Below are 15,759 nucleotides of genomic sequence, written 5' to 3'. Positions count from 1 at the left end.
CAGTGGCTAGATTTGCTTAAATATTGTATACTTTTTGTTGTGAGGGGTACAGTTAAAGTTTACTTTTCCTGAACCTATGATATGATATTTACCATGTTTGGCATGAATGCATTATTTAACATTTGACATGAAGTTTAACCATGTCATATATTATTAAGTAATGAGCATCGTTGTCTACGAGAGGAAACAATATGGGAAACAATCAATATCCTCTTAAACCTAATTTAGTCAAGGAGATGTAAGGTAATGGTTTGTCTTCTTAGACAATATCCTCCAGTGACTATTTTAGACAAGGAGATGTAACGCTTGTAGATTGTCTTATTAGGCATTATCCTCCTATGACTATGGATAAATAGCCAAGGTGATGTACAAGTGCGTGGATTGTCTCCCTATGACAGTTGGAATGTTGAATGATGAAAAGAAGGATGATAATGATATTATCTTGGGTAAAACCTTTTTCATCTAATTCTTCTATTCTTTAAAATTCATTTGAATCACTTGTGGATTTCCTTTCATATAGATAGCATGAACATAATATGACTATGTTTAATATGATCTAGAATCATAGACTTGAGTAAAAGTATATTCTTGTCATAAGAGTGCATTTTATTGTTGTTATTTCTTTTAGTGTTTGTAGCGGTATAATGTGTTTTGCATGTAAGTTTGATTAGGTTGAGTAACCATTGAACTGTGGGGGTAGTGACCCATATGCATGACAACTGTTTTACCATAGTTCATCTCACAAGATAATTGGAAAGACATCGAACTACAAAGTATGGAAAGGTCTTGGGCCTATCCAAAAATGCTTCAAAATGTGGGGGTGTCTTGCCAAGGCTATTGTGAATGAATCTAAAAGAAGTCTTTTGAGACACGGAATTATCTAGTAGATGTTCATTGGTGAAACTCATAATAGTGATGTTTGTTTTCAGTTGTCATGAGTGATAACAATTTTGTAGATACCACACTATTATTGAATGTCTTATATGCTAATTTTATTTGAGGTTGTGCTTTCTGAGAAATTGGCATAGAGTGGTTGAATATTCATAATGAACTACATAAGATAATCCCATTATTTCTGCACAAGAAATTTGGAAGACTATCAATGAGTATTTCCACCATTCACGGTGATGATGTTTATATGTTTCTTGAGGAAGATTCATTAACCTATAAGGAAGTTGTCTGTCTATGAGAAGTGTCCTTTTTGAAGGATACAACTCCTCTAAACTGGACTCTTGTTTTATTGGGGGATCTATAAGTTGAATTGGATCTTCAAGAGAAAACTAAAACGTGATAGTTGTATTGCAAAATACAATGCTAATAATAATAGCCAAGGGGTTTCAATCAGAGACAAGATTTATACTATTTTGAAACCGTGCTCATATAACTAGAATTTCTTCTACAGAATTCTAAAGACTCTAGTTGAGTAGTTGTCTTGGAACTACAATACCAAGTAGTACCGGTGATGGTGAAGGTATACAATTTAGTTAAATCTTTGTATGAGTTGATTCAAAGCGCCTATAAATGGCATGAGCAATTCAACAACATATTAGTGTCATATGGATGTCAAAGTACCGTTGTTGATAAAAATGTGTACTTTCTTTAGAGCAAAGCAAGACATATGTGTTAATCTCTTTGTTTAGATGATTTAATATCATGAGTGCTAGCATTGAGAATGTGTATGAGACAGAGAAATTCCTATTTGAAACACATCATAAATCGTCATTGAAAATGATAGTTTATTATGTTGTTAAACTCATTTTCAGAACTACTATATTAGGTTGTCAAGATGTTGGCGTTTGAATATGGTTGAAACATGGCATACCTTTAAACCGGACCCGCCGGATGGTATAGGGAATTTCGGGCACTCTGAGAATTGAATGATGGTGAATATAGGAATTAAAACTCATGTTGGTCTCATTATATTGTTATATATAGCACTTAGTAGAAATATTTTTCATTGAAAAGTATGGGTATTATGATAGTAAGCATGTGTTAACACATTTTGTGGCAAATATCCATCTTATGAAAAATAATCTCCTTGTGTTTTCTCATACTAAATATGTCAATATCATTGGTAGCCAATTGTACTTGATGGATAATGTATGTGAGTCATGACATTGCCTACATTAATGGCATCTTGGTGATAACCCATTGTGTCCTTATAAGGAACTTTGATGTATATTGTCGATTATCCAAGTACTATAGCAGAGCCATTGATTATGGGTGATATTTAGTAGATTTCCATAATTGTTAGAAGGGTAATATGTTATAAACCGGATGGAAAGTAATGTTTATGTGTTTACCTTTGGTGGAAATTGAGTGTCTTGGATATCATCCAAGCTAATCGCCTTTAGAAAAGGCATGTGATGATTGAGTGGGTTAGCAACATTTTGGCAAATCTTCCCATTGGCTTAAAATGACCTCCCGATGTGTATATGCTTTGCAACCTGTCTCATTGCAATAGCTAAGACATGTTATCTTATGTGCAATGGGAAAAGAATACATGTAAGTTGAGATATAACTTAATCAGCATTTGCTAGAGATTATGTTAGGTTGGACTTAGTTTGGCCACATGTCTAACTGCACCACTTCTTTGGAGGCAAGTGGTTATCGTCGAGGGATGGGACTTTTGCCTTAGATAGAGGGGCTATTAATCGACGGCAACCCCACCTATGTGATTGGAGATCCCATGAATTAGGTTCAAAGGGAAAAACAAGTCACCTAAATTCCGCTCTGGTATGCTATTGTCTTTCTTTGAGGCCCCACCCTATGACTAGATAGCATTATTGTATACTTTGTATAACTTGAATAGCAATGAGAAAAGGCCGAAGTTATTTTACTCTTAATGGAATCCGTAGTCCATTATTTTTTATGAGATAGTGTATTCTAACCGCTATGTACACTTGATGGATATCCACCTACGTGAATGTAGAACTGGTCGGTTCTTATGAGTATTCGTGCAAATACTCTAGAGCATTCACATAACACAGAGGCGTATGAAGGGCCAAAAAGCAACACCAAGTAACGGGCATATAATGAAAGAGCAATGTGGGTGCATGTCCTCTATTTTACTACAAGGGAATGTTGGTTCAAAGATTTTTTAATCCACCACTTTCACGTATTATAAGACATGTTACCCTATGGTAGTTCAAGCCAGTAAAGCACCATTATCTTATGCATTGTTTTTCGATTCTCTCGGCATTTCGTTAACCCATTTCTTTTGTAATATCCTATTCCAAAATAGTGGGGGACTATTAGTATTTTGAAATAGTGGGGATTGTTGGAATCTCTTGTGTATTTCTAAATACTAGTGTGTGTGTGCAAAGTAGAGGAGATGAACAAATGGTATTCTCGCCACTTTAGTGCATAGTAGATAGTCCCACATTGGTTATCCACCACATCGGGTAGGGTTCAGGCCTGGGCTTGGGCTTACTGTTGTGGGTAGTGGTTTGACCAATGGACTAAACTTGTTTTGCCTTTTTCTTGAGCAGCAAGTTTTAGTGTTCTAGTAGGAGTTGGTCTCTCTTTCTCCTAACCTCTATAAATAGGACTGTGAGTCCATAGAGAAAATAGACTTGATCAGAAACTCATTTCGGAGAAACGTAAAACTCAAACCGGTCCTTTTCTTCTTCTCTTCTTCTGTCGGCCCTTGAGAGTTATAGTTATATTCGTTCTAGAGGGTGAGTGTTTCTAGTGCAAAGTCGTCGCTTTGTTAACCATTGAATCTGTGAGGAAGACGCCATGCTGTTGCCTTTACGCACCATTGGAAGCGGGCGAAATCTTTCCTTGGGAAGGACAGCCTAATCCGCGCCTTGGTTATTCCGATTCATCTTTGTCCTTGTTTCTTCATTGCTACTATTCCTTACGTTTACTTTAGTTCTTTGTGTTCATACAACTATTCTAACATTTCCTTCATGGACCAAGGCGACTCTCATTAGCTCTACTTGGGCTTAGTGCGACCAAGCTGGGATTTTCTCTAGCCCCAAGGGCTTTCTCACTTCCGAGCCTCCCGTGCTCGTCTCTGCGAGCTATCTTTGGTTTGGTTTGTTCTTATGATGTGATTGATGGAGGAACAACTAAGTATCAATCGAATCTGATTTCTTGGTAAAGAAGAAGTGGAATCAAATATCATTGACCGGATGGATCATCGTGATTGACCGGATCATAGAGCGGAGCAAGACACACTTGGCGCGAGAATAATACATTGGTTGTTTGCCGAAGTTCTTCTATTATATCTGATTAGGGAGACACAAAGATGCGATACGAGCCCTTTTTTTGTGAGACCGACCCCTCTTGCCCATGCATGCATGCGGCTTGGTCGCGAGGCTTCTTAGAATGCCTAAGCCCTTACTTACATTACTATGACTAGGAATATAAAGGAATAGAAGGCCCTTGACACGAGGCACCTATACTTATTGCTTGCTTTCGAGCGAAGACCCTTAGGCGATAAATGCCTTGATTCATTAAAAAGGATTTTGGGGCGATTTTCACTCTACTTCTAGCTGGCTAGCTTCGCCTTTATCTTTGTAGCGTTTTTTTATTATTAGATTTGGCGGCAACAAAGTAGATATTCTATTTTGATTTGTTGATTTGACTCGACTTCATTTTCCACCTACCCAACCTCTTGATCGGAGATCGGATCGAAGCGGATCCTCGAAGGACACTTAAGAGAGAGCATTGAGGGTTCGCATGCGACAAAGACTCCCAATGTGAGGAAACAACAATTGCAACACCATATGGATGGCATAAGCGAAACCCCGCCGATGTAGCATGTAGCTTATTGGTGTGTAATCTCACTTATCGCTAAGCGTTTCCGGGCAATTACCAACTGAACCACACCGACAGAGAGTGCGGAGCCCATAAATGTGCATATTCGCATCTCCATGTTAATAATGTAATGGCATAACGAAACGTGTGCGGCGAGCTCACAAATATCGATCTCTCCGGTGAGCATGTTCACGGCACGGGCGAAGATTTGATCTCTCAATAGTTCCACTTCTCCCGTATATGAATTTGCACGGACGGGAGGAAGGCATAAAGGCTTTGCTAAAGACAACGGTTCGGGCATTTCGTTTAACAACGCGTTCCACTTGGAATGGGTACCGGACAAGAACTAGATGGCTGCTATCGAGAGTGGCGTTGGGCAACCCAACGCTGGAGGTTCGAGGCTATTACCCTTGATGCATCAACACTTTCGATCAAAGCAATCTGAAGGTGATTTTGATCATTATATGTATATGTGATATATGTCGAGGCGCTGAAAACGGCAGAAGGGCAACCACTACTAACGGCAAGAGCCAACAATGAGGAGCTAACACGGGGAGCTATCGATGAGGAGCTAACCGCATGGGAGCGAAGCAATGGCGATACCACCCGGAAGTCGAAGGAAGCCCGGTAAGCCCGCCAATAAAGTTCCTAAGCCTTCAAGCCAACCCTAGGCAAGAAGAAGGAGGGATCCTTAACAAAACAAGTGCTCCTATCTCGCTAAGTGAGTTTGCTTTCCCGTCCGTCCTCCCCTCCGCTAGTAGCTGGTTATAGAGCTTCATTTGGGTGACGGAGGGCATCGATCGAAAGAATAAGGGGATCTCAAGCGGAAGGGCCTTCTCACGAGTCGGCCTTTGTTTTGTTTAAAAGCGTACTTCCCTTGCCGGTCTTGCATCTCAATACGGTATGGTGCTTTGGCGTCCGTCCATTCGCCATTTACTAATTAATAGAAAGAAAGAGTATAGCACTAAAGAAAAAACGGTGAAGTTGATAGAAGCTCGCATCATTTGCGTCACAACTAGCGATAGCTGAATAAAGAAAGAGAGAAAAGACCATGCTTCCTTAATTTCTGAGTTCGGCTGGGGTGGTGTTGTTGAGTGAAGCTGCCCTACATTCAAGACTGATGGAATTGAGCAGCCAACCACTTGAGTTCCCGAACCGGTCTAGCTAGGGGATGGACGGAACATAGGCCAAGCAGTTTCACCAACAACAAGATCACCACTCCTAGGTTCAATTGTCGAAGTGGTAAAGGCCATATCTGTTTCCTATAATTCTAGCTACTAGTCTATAGTGTGCAACTTTGACCAAATCACCGAATGATGCTTTATTTTCACAACCTCTCATAAAAGAGTAAAAGTCCAAACTATTATTGAATAGACCCAAATGTTATGTCCCCATATATGTAATGACGACCGACGTAGTAGCACCTGACTACCACAAAGAAGCGCAGTTGATGGCGGGGGTGGATCTAGAATTGCCACTCGAAGGGGGGGCTACTACTAACATACACTTATAGGGATAAATAGAGTTCTCTCTTCTTTGGACAACAAAGAGACTGAACTAGTATTTCTTTTGCAACAATCTAAATTGGGTATATCACCTTGTCTTTGCAAACGGCACAGTGCCTCGTAGACACTCTTCAAAGTGAATTTCTTAGTCTCTAGACAATTAAGTCATCTCACTGAATGTATAAAGTTGATAATCTCAGTAAATTGTCTCCTATTTTCTAGACATGGTATCAAAGAGGATCAGATCCATCTCTGCCTTTTCTGTTCCCTAAAATATAGGTGATTACCTAGATGAGATAAAATTTGTTCCTGGGCTCATTGCCCAATATTAACATAACATGTGAAGTCTTAATCTCCAATAACATTTTGTCTCTCGCGTTCGACTCTTTTTGATTGTTGAAGTATCAAAGGCCCATGTATAAGAACTTTGGTTTAAGTACCTAACATGTACGCATAAAATTGACATGCAGACACTATGAAACACATACACCGAAACAGGACATGGATAAGCCCCGACACGGGTACACGAATACGACACTTTTCAAACAGTAGGATATGGCAATTCTAACAGATTAAGCAATAAGTAGCATAACTTCAGTTGGATCCAATTCGGCCTACTGTTTTGTTTTAAACGAGTGAATCCCTATTCTCAGTGAAAAAATATCAAAAAACGAACAAAAATACACAAATAGTGCCATGTGCATGTCACAGGCATGTCCTCAGTGTGTCCCAAGCGTTCCCAAAGTTGTAAAAATATTCAAAGATTGGATACTTCAACCGGAGTATCGGATACATGTCGGAGGCAAATCGGGGAGTATCGATATCCAATACGTGTCGGACACAGATAGTTTGCCTATGAAGAAGTAGCTGTGCTTCATAGTGCAAAAGTAGCACACATATTGGTGATAGAGACACCAAGTACAATGCTTCCATTACCAAGAATAGAAACAATGGTGGCTGTATTCTGGAACCAAAAAGACAGAGTGGAATAGCTTGTGATCTTTGGGGTCAATGTTTGTCCCAGTAGAATGCTCCTTGCCTAATAAACATCTTTGTTGCTCTGCCTAGGTTTGTATCTCTCTCAACTATGATACGTCACAAGCATAGAAGAATATCTCTTTTTTTCTCCATGAGTCAAATAAATTTATTACATTAATATCACCAAATTTGGTTCTTTGTGGTTTGTACATATTACTCCTCAAAATCCCGACTGTAAAAACTGATTACTTAACCTAGAATCTGAACACTCCACCAAGATTCCAATGCCCATGGAAAGCTTGAGAAGTCTATTTTCAGGAACAACAAACGGTTTGTAAAACAAAGGAATGAGCAGAAAGTTATGTACAATCTACTGACGCATGGCAGAACCAACTAACCTAAATAATTGAAGGCATGAAAGAAAAATCCAATAAAACAACGAGGAAACATGGAGAGTTATTCAAAATCATGGCAGCTGGAAAACTAATTTCAAATGATAAAGGGAGCAAAAGTTGTTGGTACCACAATTAAGGAGCATCTCGAACCGACATAAGGAAGTCCAATGCGGCGTTGTTGCTCATCAATTCTTGCCTTTTGGGCATCGATTTTCTTTGTTGGGCATTCATTCTCTCTTGTGTCGAATTACTTGAACTCCTCAAGTGGCTCTCATCTGGCGCCCTCCTCCTCAGCTGATCCACCTCTGCATTCACATATCCACCTCCAGCTTTGCTTGATGGAGCTACCTGTCCATGACCAAGGCCTCTATTGTAACCACGTCTTACACCCAATATTCTATCAAATATTTGTTGCTCTGTCAATGGGGTCGAGCCTTCTTGTGGAGGTTCAGATCGGAGTTCACACATTCTTTCCTATATTATTGTTAGTTAGTTAGAACTAAATATCAAACAAATAGTGGGCATTTCAGAGTACATATTACTTACATAGTTTTCTTCAGCTTGAAGAGAAATCCAACCTTTCTTTTCATTGTAGTGGGTATTTTTATATAGTTCAATCTGACTAGGCTCTTGTTGGCTCTCAGGATCAGCCTGTACCATTTCCAAAAAGAGACAAGTTATACCATTTGTTTAAGAAACTAAAAACATAATTATCTAAGTAATAAGAAATCCTATATACATACCATATCTGCAAGAGCCCGGATAAAAGACTTTGAACCACCACGGTGGCCAGTTGTTAAGCACGAGCGACTATACTTGGTCTTCTCACTGACATTCTACATCCAAACAAATGCATTTTAATTTGTATTAGGAATCGAATGAATGAAAGTACTTATTATCCTATCTTGTAGGCTAGCAAGAAGGGAAGAAAGGAAGAAGGGAGTTCCTCCATAGTATGTTTTTTCCTCTTGAAAAGTCTTCAAGTAGTTAATAAAGAAAGTTCGCTGCAATGAGGCCAATCCTTATAGTTCAAATCAGATAGATCATTAAAGTGCAGATCGTTACCTTGAACTTTTAGGTTTCGAAATCACACCAACTTTCCCCGCATCTTGTGAAATGCTTGTATGGGTGTTCACGTTTGTTTACATTATTGGGTAGGTTCACATAGTGCATGTGAAGGCTGCACCTGTTATCCTTAAAGCGGTCCCTTAAATATCCATTTACAGCTGACACCACATGTGGTTGACTCATATCCATATCAAACTTATCCTACAAAAAAGATTAAAAAAAAAATAAAGAAAGGAAAAGAGAAAGAAAAAAAAAACATAAGCTAGACAAAAATAAACAACTTAACTAACACAAAAGTTCAACCAATGAAATTGTCATTTTATACAAACAATTTAAATGAACTAATGCAAGGCATCTACCAATTAGTTAGTAAGCAATAATCTCACTCTCATAATTAACTCATTTGAAAAACATACCACGTTTAAGCTCTTGAAATAGTAGTAATATAATAAACTCGCAAAGCTAAGAGATGAAATGCAATAATTAATATGTATTACTCATTTACCAAAACTTTTTCATGAAGAAGCGTTCTTGCATCATCATCCACATCCTTCCACTTATGGGCAAAAGGGGGTATGTCATCCTTAGCTATCATGCCAAGCTCATTAATCCATTCTTGGCCCCAATCGCCTATAGGCCTCGCTTTCCCAGGAAGAATCTCTATTCTTGGTTTCCCGCCACCCCGCTTGATGTGTTTTGTAAGATATTTATTTTTTGCCCTTCCTCTAACCCTTTTACGATTGGCTGCAGAAGCTATTTAGAACAAAAAAAAAAAAACAGTCACAAGGAAGGTTAGGTATTTGTACGTAATAAAAAAGTAAAACAAATTAAAAGAATGAGTTTATCTCCCATACAAGAACCACCACATTTGGATTGAGGCGCTCACTAGCATATGGGCGACGAGGACGACCAGGTGCCATAACTACACAAGAGACATGAAGGGTTAATCACAAATAATAAAACCACAATGTTAAATAGAACAAAAAATTAGGGCGAGAAATATAGATTAGTTCAATAAGTGTCAGTAATGCAATCCCATAATATTAATAAGCAATAAATTGACAAATAACAATGATATACATTCAAAATGGATAATTATTTATTGAAAACCATAAATGGTAAATAAAAAGAAGAATAACTAAAAGAAAATTAATATTATAAGAAAACTTAGAAGTGATACTATACTCATTCATGATTTATAATGTTATTACATGAACTTCTAATCAATGTCGGTATCACTATCACTAGAAGCGTTCCCTTCTTCTTCACTGTAATAGTCTAGTAATGTATCATCTTCTTCAACCTCAGAATCATCATCAATGAAGTCATTGCCTACAACCATTAGATTTTGATTTACCGTATTCTCATCAACTTCATCAGGCTCCACATCCTCCCTGTTTAATTGTACAAGTGTAACATCTTCGCTTTGGATTTCTTCCCTTCCAAGCTGCTCTTCTTGTTGATAAGCCTCATCATCATTCTCTGGAGTAGTCACTTCATCTTTCTCTATAACGTCATACACATTTCGATGAGTTACCTTTTGCACAACTTGCCAAGTACCACGCAATTTGGTATCTTCCAAATAGAAAACTTGAGTTGCTTGGGTCGCCAACACAAATGAGTCATCACTATACCACTTCTTTGAGACATTAACACTAGTGAAATTGTCATCTATATTTATTCCCATCCTATTTCCAACATCCCACCAATCACACTTGAAAAGAAAAACTCGGTTTCCAAATAGGTAATTTAGCTCTAAAACATCTGTTAGGACACCATAAAAGTCCATTTCTTTTGACTGGTGTTCTCCATTTACAACCACGCCACTATTCTGGGTTCGGAGTGTTGCCTCATGTTCTTGGTATGAAATCTAACTCCGTTAACAATGCAGCCACTATACCGAGTCACACGACGATCAGGCCCACATGCTAATGAATACAGTTCGTCACTTGCTTCAGAAGATTTCTCTCTACGCATTACTTGCATCTATATTGATAAAAAAAAAAAATTAATGCAAATACAAAATTCTCAAACTCAAGTAAAGGAACTACTTGAAAAACTCAACCAATACTTACGCGTTTTTTAAACCATTCAGCAAAGTGTTGTTCTTGCCTTTCGTCTAATTCATGCGGACTTTGTCTTTTAAGCTCAACCATGTGCTGACTGTGTATTTAAAATAAAATATTACATATATGTTCATATATAATAAATACAATGTCGGAAAACTAAGTTGGGGACTTACTCAAAATGTGAAGATATTTCTTACGAATTATTCAACACATAGTATTGAGCCTTATTGAAATCCTTCGTTACTAAGTTCGATAATTTGGGGAGCTCCTAATGGTCGAATCTTCTGTGTGAAAACATGCAACCCTTTGACTTGTTTAGAATGATCACCATCATAATTCCGCTCTTCACGATTGAAGCGTGTTTCAATTCCTTCTAGATACATTGAGCAGAATGTGAGACATTCAGTGTCAATGTAGGCTTCAGCAATGGATCCTTCTGGGTGTGCTTTATTACGAACATATTGCTTGAGAGTTTTCAAAAACCTATTTAGACTTTAAACAAGTGAATTCCAAGTAGAAATATATAAGTAAAACAAATTAAATTATAGCTAACAAACATTGACCTCTCAATTGGATACATCCACCGATAGTGAACTGGTCCTCCAAGTATCGCCTCATATGGCAAGTGCACTGCTAAGTGGACCATGACATCAAAGAACGCTGGCGGAAATATTAACTCAAGCTTACAAAGTATCACAGCAATATCCTTTTCTAATCTCTCGAGCATTTCCAGCTTTAATGTCTTGCAACATAGTTCGAAAAAACAAACCCAACTCGGTTAATGCACTTGATACATCACTAGCCAAGAAACCACGAAGTGCAACTGGGAGAATTCGTTGTAAAAGAACATGGCAATCATGACTCTTCATTCCAGATACTTTGCATTCTTTAACATTGACACATCGAGAAATGTTTGATGCATAACCATCAGGAAATTTTACCGTCTTCAACCATTCACAGAAGCTCTTTCTCTCGGCAGGTGACAACGTATAACAAGAAGGGGGTATAACAAACTTATTACCCCTAGGAATCAGATGTAACTCTGGTCTAATACCCAATGCTTCCAAGTCCATTCGAGCTTTTACTGAATCCTTTGTTTTTTCTAGGTGTAACAACGTTGCCATAACACTCTCACAAACGTTCTTTTCAATGTGCATAACATCGAGGTTGTGCCGCAGATTAAGGCTTCGCCAATAAGGTAAACGAAAAAAAATGCTCCTCTTTGTCCAATTATACTCAGCCTCAGTACGCTTTCTCTTCTTGTTATTTGGATGTTTTCCAAATGTTTGTTCTTCGACATGCAGAAGTTGTAACCTCACATCTTCCCCACTTAATTTCTTTGGTTCAGACTTGCTACCACTAATTCCACCAGGTAATTGCTTGAGACGCTTTCTCAAAGGATGTCTTGGCCGCAAAAATCGGCCGTGGTTCATGTAACATTGCTTATGCCCGTTCTTCAAGTACAAAGAGAATGTATCCTTGTTACAATTCGGGCAAGCCATCTTACCTTTGGTGGACCAACCGGACAAATTTTCGTATGCAGGAAAGTCATTTATTGTCCACAATACTGCTGCATGCATTACAAACATTTTATTTGTCGCCGCATCAAATGTCTCCACCCCATTTTGCCACAAGTCCAATAATTCTTCTATCAACGGTTGCATGTAAACATCAATATCATTTCCAGGTGCTTTGCGTCCAGGTATAAGTAGAGACATGAAAAGGAATGGTTCTTTCATACATTTCCAAGGTGGCAAATTATACGGCATAAGCATTACAGGCCACATGCTGTAAGTACTGCTCATGTCACCAAAAGGGTTAAACCCATCACTTGCAAGACCAAGCCGAACATTGCGAGGATCAGCAGCAAACCACGGATATTCCTTGTCAAGGTCCTCCCAAACTTTTGAATCTGCCGGATGCCTAAGTACATTGTCCTCCCGAACTCGTTTGTCTTTGTGCCATCTCATGTCTTCAGCAGTCATTCTAGACATAAACAATCTCTGAAGCCTTGGTTTTAGTGGAAAGTGCCTCAAGACTTTTCGTGGTATCTTTTTACATTTCCCTTGATTAATTTTGTACCTCGGTTCACCACAAATTGAACAACTTTCAAGATCTTGGTCTTCTTTCCAAAAAAGCATACAATCATTGATGCAAGCATGTATACAAACATAACCAAGTCCTAAGCCTCGCAATAACGTCTTGGCCTCGTAATGGGACTTCGGGAGTGTTTCACCATCTGGTAATGCATCCTTAAATAACTTGAGAACCATGTCAAATGATTTATTGCTCCAACGGTTAATTATCTTCAGATGAAACAACTTTACGAGAAAATCCAACGTACTATATTTCTTGCAACCAGGAAACAAAGGCTTTTGAGCTTCATGCAAAAGTTTAGCAAATGGTTCTGGATTTCCATCTCTTGTAGTAGGAACATCAAATGCTTCGAATGTTGCACTCTAGGCTCCAAAATATCCCTAGGAATCGGTGCTACATCTGCGAAAGCAAGTCGTCCAACCCATGAAAATGTCCACCAACCATCATCATCATCATCATCGTCATCATCACTCATTACTTCAAAAGGCTCACCATGATGCACCCATCGAAAGTGTAATCTTTTGTCGATACCGAATCAAATAAATGATCTTTTACTACATCGATGTGTGCAGGTAATACCTATTATTGCACTTCTTGCATGGACACCGCATCTACGTTTTTGTCTAAATGATTGGTGGCAAGCGTAATAAAATCTTTAAGACCTTGAAAGTATTCAGGCCTACGCGTATATTCATCCAACTTTTATCCATATCTGTTCCTATGCACAAAAGGTATTAAAACAAATTAATTAATGAGTTAAGTAGAAAATTGAGTACGTACTCCGCCAAAGAAAGTGAACCCAAAATCCAAATTGTGTACAAACTACAAAGCAGCTACTCACTTCCCATGGAATCTAAACTCCATGAAGGTAGCCTAACTTATTGCTTAACTAACCTATATACTTTCCAAATATTCAGCTACCACTTCAAACAACCATAAAAACTCATTTACTACCATTTCGGGGAATAATAAATTGATATATGCTCTAAATAGCCAGTAAGCAAAAATAACATGATAAAAAAATAAATATTCGTAGGCCCAACAAGCAAAAAAAAAATACCTGAACTTAAGCTAGCAAAAAAAAATATATTCGCAGAGTCCAATAAGTGACCGAATGTTATTAGGCTTTACAGATAGCAAAAGGGAGACATAATTACTTGGATGTGTATGATTGCGTCATTAAAGCATTGTTAAGTAAAGGAGTGTAGGACTAGTGAACTAACTACTCGTTATTATTGATATTAATAATCCTTTAGTTTAAGAAACAAACAAAGACAGATCTGTACCAAAAAGTTAATTGACGTGGGATGACATTTTATATCAAACTGATGTTAGTATAGAAAAACCTTCATTAACATTGGAAAGAGAGAGAGAGAGAGAGAGAGAGAGAGAGAGAGAGAGAGAGAGAGAGAGAGAGAGAGAGAGAGAGAGAGAGAGAGAGAGAGAGAGAGAGAGAGAGAGAGAGAGAGGGGGAGGTTGATCCCGAGGAAGTTTGGGAGCATTAATAAAAAAACGGGAACGAGGGAAGTTTTCAAGGAGAACGCTGGAGGCCTTTGAAGAGGGGACTAAAACATCAATCTCCTCAACCAATCCCATTTTCTCTCGACAATCAACTCACGCAAATCTCTCCTCCACCAAAGAAGGAGCTTGATCGAGGCAATTGATGAGTATCAAGGAGATGACCCTCTTGAGCCATGGCTCCAAAGGTGCATTAAATGGGTCTAGGAGTCTTTTCCCTCGGGTGGAGACTGCTCCGGGTTTGGTTGTGATATATGAACAATGCTTACGCTCTTTTGGCATTTGGAACGCGTTACAAAGATGATCTCCGTTATCTGAAAGTGTGGTTAGAATATGCAGGGAACTATTTTGATCTTTGAGGTAATATACGGTTTTCGAGGCTTAATGGGATTGGTAAAACACAGGTGTATTACATCACATATGCTTTGCACATGGAATCCAAGAATAAGCTTAAAATTGCCAATGACATCTTCAACCTTGGGTTAGCTAGAGAGGCTCAACCTATTAATAAGCTAGAAGCTACATACAAGAAATTTTTTTCGCATTCAATGAGGAAGCCAAAATCTTGTACTGAAGAGCCATCTGATCACTTACCAGCCCGAAGTTTTGGAACTATATTAGATAGGGGAGAACTTCAGAGGCAGACTGTAGAGAGTTCTGATCTTTCTAAGAAAAAAATGAAGCAAGAAAGGGTTCATCGTACTCCACTTTCCGTGTACAAGGATACAGATGCAAATGTCATTCGTAATAATCACCTTAATTGTCAAAGATGGATGCGACATCTTGGCTCACTTTAGGAACGCGGTCTGAGAGGAACAAAGAGAATACTGCAATTCCTACCACGTGGAATACCAATAAGATTTCGAAGAAACCTGGGTCTAGAGCAGTAGCAGTGTCGGCCAACAGTTTCATTGAGGTGTTTGTTGACGAAGAATGTATGCAATCAACAGTGACAAGTGAAAGTGATAAGTCTTCAATGTTGCAACTTAGGCAGGGAGATAGTAGAGACTTTAAGAAGGAAACTGAGTTACTGAAGGAAGACCCTCTGCGAAATTTTCCTCAAAACAGTCTTCCTAGATAATCAGATTATATGTTTATGTTCATCCGTTGTAATTGATTCGACATGCGATTCAGCTTTCATCTTTAAAGCTGTCCAACTCCATCTTGACCATTTTTTCCATGTCAGCCCATTTTAACTTGTTGAATTTTCTTATGAAATCTGGGAGATATATCAATGTTGGGATCCTAGAGATTGGTTCTCTTTCAGTTTGTGCTTGTGATGGATCGCCTTTTCCTAAAGGAAGCATTAGCCAAGAGATTTTTGAGTCTTGTCAAGTAGTATGCATGGCTTTTAGAAACACA

General features: G+C 38.5%; 1 protein-coding gene, 1 long non-coding RNA gene and 2 pseudogenes across 2 annotated transcripts; 1 reads left to right on the top strand and 3 right to left on the bottom strand.

Moving 5' to 3' along the window:
• Positions 1-7,932: 7,932 nt before the first annotated feature.
• On the bottom strand, positions 7,933-8,508 carry LOC147486654 (uncharacterized). Its single transcript, XR_015201297.1, has 3 exons — positions 8,389-8,508; positions 8,192-8,296; positions 7,933-8,119 (listed from the first exon to the last, which is right to left on the bottom strand). It is a non-coding gene; the product is annotated as an uncharacterized LOC147486654 (long non-coding RNA).
• Positions 8,509-9,932: 1,424 nt separating this feature from the next.
• On the bottom strand, positions 9,933-10,869 carry LOC147486653 (uncharacterized; annotated as a pseudogene).
• A 137-nt stretch (positions 10,870-11,006) lies between these two features.
• LOC147486652 (uncharacterized) lies at positions 11,007-12,767 on the bottom strand. Its single transcript, XM_086573804.1, is given in 3 exon segments — positions 11,007-11,265; positions 11,346-11,537; positions 11,539-12,767. Coding segments are annotated over 3 exon segments (1,680 nt in total).
• Positions 12,768-13,441: 674 nt separating this feature from the next.
• Positions 13,442-15,501, top strand: LOC147486651 (mitotic spindle checkpoint protein BUBR1 pseudogene; annotated as a pseudogene).
• The last annotated feature ends 258 nt before the right edge of the window (positions 15,502-15,759 follow it).

This window comes from Coptis chinensis, chromosome 7 (genome assembly GCF_015680905.1).
Source record: "Coptis chinensis isolate HL-2020 chromosome 7, ASM1568090v1, whole genome shotgun sequence".
Lineage (NCBI taxonomy): Eukaryota > Viridiplantae > Streptophyta > Magnoliopsida > Ranunculales > Ranunculaceae > Coptis > Coptis chinensis.
The sequence above is the reverse complement of the archived record's forward strand: the minus strand, read 5'-3'. Positions and strand labels throughout refer to the sequence as shown.